This window comes from Atta cephalotes (genome assembly GCF_000143395.1).
Source record: "Atta cephalotes unplaced genomic scaffold scaffold00025, whole genome shotgun sequence".
In the NCBI taxonomy this organism is placed as follows: domain Eukaryota; kingdom Metazoa; phylum Arthropoda; class Insecta; order Hymenoptera; family Formicidae; genus Atta; species Atta cephalotes.
In genome coordinates this window covers 585,826-590,380 of record NW_012130089.1, presented here as the reverse complement: position 1 = coordinate 590,380, position 4,555 = coordinate 585,826, and the positions used below count along the sequence as shown (strand labels likewise).

Below are 4,555 nucleotides of genomic sequence, written 5' to 3'. Positions count from 1 at the left end.
TAGATTTCTTCTTTTATTCGCTATTATGGTCCAATGTTTCCTTTAAAAACATTCCTAAAATGCCTAATTTTTTCAACTCTTAGAGAAAGAAGATCCTTTAACAGTAGCAATGAGATCAACATGACGATAATGACTGCTTTGATATAACTGTAACAATTTCTAAAAAGTGTAATAATTTGCTAGGTTTTTGAGAGGAACTTTTGTCTTTTATTTACCTTTTATATCGTCGTCATATCCATTGAGCCGCGATTATCAATGGCAACGATAATTACGATATCGTTGTATCTCTCGAGTGTAAAGGTTCTTCCATTGATGGAAGAGAAGATGGAACAGAAGACGAAGGTGACGAATATGGGGAAGACGTCGAAAGACGAGACTCTGGTGAAGGCGTGTTGGGTAAAGAAATTGCATATGGTAAATTTACCGCAAGTTCGACGAGCATATTGAATGAATCACCATTGTGTTCGTGAAAATAAGCGTTTTCAAGACTTCGCGTCGACAGGCCACGATATGCGATGTGCTGTTGAACGACGGGCGATACTAGATGCTCACGGGGTGCGCTCCAGTATGCAGCAGGTTCTTCTTGAGCAGAACTCTCAGAGTTGTCCATATTGGATGAAGGATTAGGCCTACAAAAAAACATTGTCTTTAATTTATTGTTCTTAAAATTTGACGTCTATATTATTTTTCACAACGCCAGGATATAGTGTTAGATGCGCGCGAGAATCAGCGAATATTCTCAACCACCGAAAAATGCATGTTACTTGAAAACGCTCGACTTTCATTTACACGATTCTTTTTCCTTATTTTTTTTTTTTGATTGCCTATGTATCTTTTTCAATTATTTATTTATCTTATTATGTCAGAGAAAATGGCGATCGCGCTTAACGAATGTGTTTGAAAGCTCAAAAAAAACTGTTAGAAGGCATTTTAGCAAACTTACAACAGTTGCAAAGCTCCCGCTTATTTTTTATACTGAACGCAACTGTTGTATCAATTAAAAACTTGCCTTCGTCGAGCATACGGATGAGAAATAGCGTCGCCGTCTAATTGCTCGACTTGAGCCTCAGCGTAAGGACGAACGATTACGTTGGGCCATCGTATCAAAGGATGTTCCTCCTCGCTGTGGTAGTCGTTCAAACTGCTCTCGTAATCGTTCGGACAGTCCTCGCTTCTGCGTACGCAAATCTTGAATGATACATCTAATATTTTCACACATCTAATCTATTCTCCCTCTTTATTTTCTTACTTTTCCAAAAAAAGGAAACTTCGCCATTGTTAGCACATTAGCAGATTAGCGAATTAGATAAGCAAATTAAATCTTATCGAGCTTTTTCATATAAGTAAGTCGGCGTTGTTGAGTCGATGGAATTCTTCGTTATTAATTATAGATTAATTGTAGAGGATAATTGAGATGCAGAAAGAGATATTTACCGATATGTGGGCTCTTCCAATCCACGTTGTGGAAAGTTTACGTTGCATTGTGCTGGTGAGTCGTCTTCAATCGGTTCGAGAGGAGTTCTTCGACCATGCCGAAGGGGACTGCTAGAGTTTACGCGACGAGTACGACGTGATATTGTGTAACGGTTTGGATCTTCACCAGCCTCTTTCAATATTCCAGGAAGAATGCGTCGCCTAGCATTTATAAACCAGTTACACACCTGCAAAATTCAATAACTATTAACAAATCAATGCAAACTGAAGGATAATCAGTAGAAATCAGCTTGAACTATTATAATCGCACATTAATAAATCAATTATTGCTACCTATCTAAAAGACTGAGATCTGCTTTTTCATTATCTGGTAACAAATTTATTATTTAGGAGTTATAATAATTGGATAAATAATTAGACAATCGTCGTAAAAGCAAGTAAAATATATTATACAAGAAGTCGAAATATTTATGTCTCTTGATAAATTATAATTTCTATAATAACTGGCCACAATAACCGCATAGAATTGTTATGCTTCTTTTCGAATTAAATTAATAGATTAAATAGAAAATTTAACACAGTGCACTTGTCGAATGATTAGAAATTATAAAAATCTTTTGGCAAGACATAAAAAAATCTAACTATAAAATTTATTACAAGTTATTTAAAAAAAATGCAAACAGTTACGGATTTCGATTGTGCAATTCCTATTTAACCTTAGCTGTATACATTGGGATCCCAATGCAACTTTCTAAATCGAGATTTTTTTCGCGTTTCTAAATTTTCCTTTCCTTTTTTTTTTAATTTATATATTTTGAAGTTCCTTAAGTCTTTTATTATATGGGCTTGTTTCTTAATCAATTCTCCATTGATTGAAAAAAAAATTAATTGAAATATATTCATTTTTGAAGAAGAGGAAGAGAAAGAAGAGGATAATTAAATGAATTTATTTCAATATACATATATATATATATATGCACATATTTCTGTATTATAGAAAAGTATATTTTTTCTAACTAAATAATTTTATTATTTTTACATTGTTAGAAAAGCCATTGATGTAGTTAACTCATTCTAGTGATGAAAATATATAATCTATGTGTAACACAGATTATATTTTTTTATCATTATATATCTATACTATTGTGTCAGAAAAGATATATGAATATAAATTATTTATCATTGTATATACACATGTATCTTTCTATTATTCTTAAAACTAAAAGTATGCCAAATAATAGCGAGAATAATTTTTTTTCTTTTTACTCTAAAATAAGTTATTCTTATTTTTTTTTAATGAATTATATTGATTTTTTTCTAATATAGTTTGAATAAAATTAGAATTAGAATTTATTTCAGCATATACAAGCCAAGAAAGGGACTTGGTTTACAGAAATTCTTAACTCATTCACATTTATACTCCTGGAAGAGGAAGAGAAAGAAAAAGAAGAGGAGGAAGAGGAATTAGAGGAAGAGAAAGAAGAAGAAGAAGAAGAAGAACGGATGAAGGAATAAACGAGACCGGATGCGTTTCGAGTTATACATGATGCGATCATTTACCCTTGTTGTTCAAATAATAAAAAATAATAATAAAGAAGAATAATAAATAATAAAGAAGAATAAAACGGTACATCATGCGTTTCATGCATAATTCGGAACGCGCCCTAGGACATGATCTGGCCGTATTGCCTCCTGTTGCCTCCGCTTGCTCCATAGAAGGCAGGAACCACTAATCTCAAGAAGAAAAAGAAGATGACGAACAGTCGAGAGACAAGGGGATTTGGAGTTGGGACACACGGTGCTTGCGAATTGGAAGGCTCTGCTTTAGAGATCCAACTCAATTTAACGCTTAATAACTCGATTCACGAGGCTGACCGCTGAATATTTTTGGCTCAATTCTTTCGTTTGAGTATCTTACACGTCGAATTAGTATAGTTTTATTAAGATTTTAGGTGAGGGGGGGAGGGCTATTCTAAATAATACCGTAATAAAGTATTTTATATATATATATATATATATATATATATATATATATATATATGTATATATCGCTCACTTGCTATACAATGACACCTAAAAAAATGATAATTTTTGAATTGTTTATAAAAAGGAAAAGCAATAAACTGATTAGCTTTCATGCCAATTTCCGTCACAGGGTTTTATAGCTTCTGCATACAGAACGTGGCAACGCTTGCCGCGCGACGGAAGTTGTCGCATTAACCAATAATTCTATGTTTTTAAGTCAGCCTCACCTTGCAAAACTTCTAGAAATGATGTAATATTATTTCTGCCGCGGTAAAAGTTGGATTCATTCTTTTATCACGCAGTGGAAATTATATATCTATTACTTCTGAACAAGCGAGACATTGATCGGTTATCGCGCCAATTTTTGCCGCGTTCTGTGTGCAGGAGCCATTATGGTTCCTACACACTGAATGCGGAAACAATTGTGGGAAAAAATGCGACGCCTGCCGCACGGGAAAATACCTGATGTGCATTTTGGGAGCTGTAAGCTTATTCGCTATCGCGTCACATATAAGATGCATTCGGAAATGTTATTAGCGCTATTTGTGTCATTTTAACTTTATTTTCTAATAAACAATGAAGATAGAATGACAGAAGTAGTGCTAATAATGTGCCTTCCAATAAGCGATAAAAGTGACACGATATGACATAATAAATCATTACATCCTTGTTGTTTGCCAATGTTAAACAAAGATGACATCCCTGTCGCTTGTTGGAAGGCACACAATACCGTTTTCCCTCGCGTTTGTTCGAACGCATCATTTATCGCCGCGAGGCAAAGGTTTCCATGTTCGGTGTGTAGCAAACATTATGCGTTCTGAGAGAGCTATTACATATGATAACACGTGGTGCAATTCACAAGTATAGCCATTTGATTGAAATCTCGATTACATAAGATTTCTTATTGTATTTGCAACATTTATCAATGAAAGATATTGATATCTAGTGATTTTTTATTTTGATATTGTGTGTATTTATTATGTGCATAGTAATGAGGAAGATAATAATGAGATCATATATATATATATATATATATATATATATATATATATATATATATATAGAGTAGACGACGACGGACACGACGAGGAGAGGA

General features: G+C 33.7%; 1 protein-coding gene across 1 annotated transcript in view; it reads right to left on the bottom strand.

Annotated features, from left to right (window-relative positions):
• Window positions 1-268: 268 nt before the first annotated feature.
• Window positions 269-4,555, bottom strand: part of LOC105620214 (homeobox protein Mohawk-like) — a 23,889-nt gene continuing 19,602 nt past the window's right edge. The window contains exons 3-5 of the mRNA XM_012201720.1: window positions 1,435-1,661; window positions 1,010-1,174; window positions 269-629 (exon numbers count right to left, since the gene is read on the bottom strand). Of these exons, the coding sequence (XP_012057110.1) occupies window positions 269-629; window positions 1,010-1,174; window positions 1,435-1,661 (753 nt within the window). The remainder of the gene's footprint in view (window positions 630-1,009; window positions 1,175-1,434; window positions 1,662-4,555) is intronic.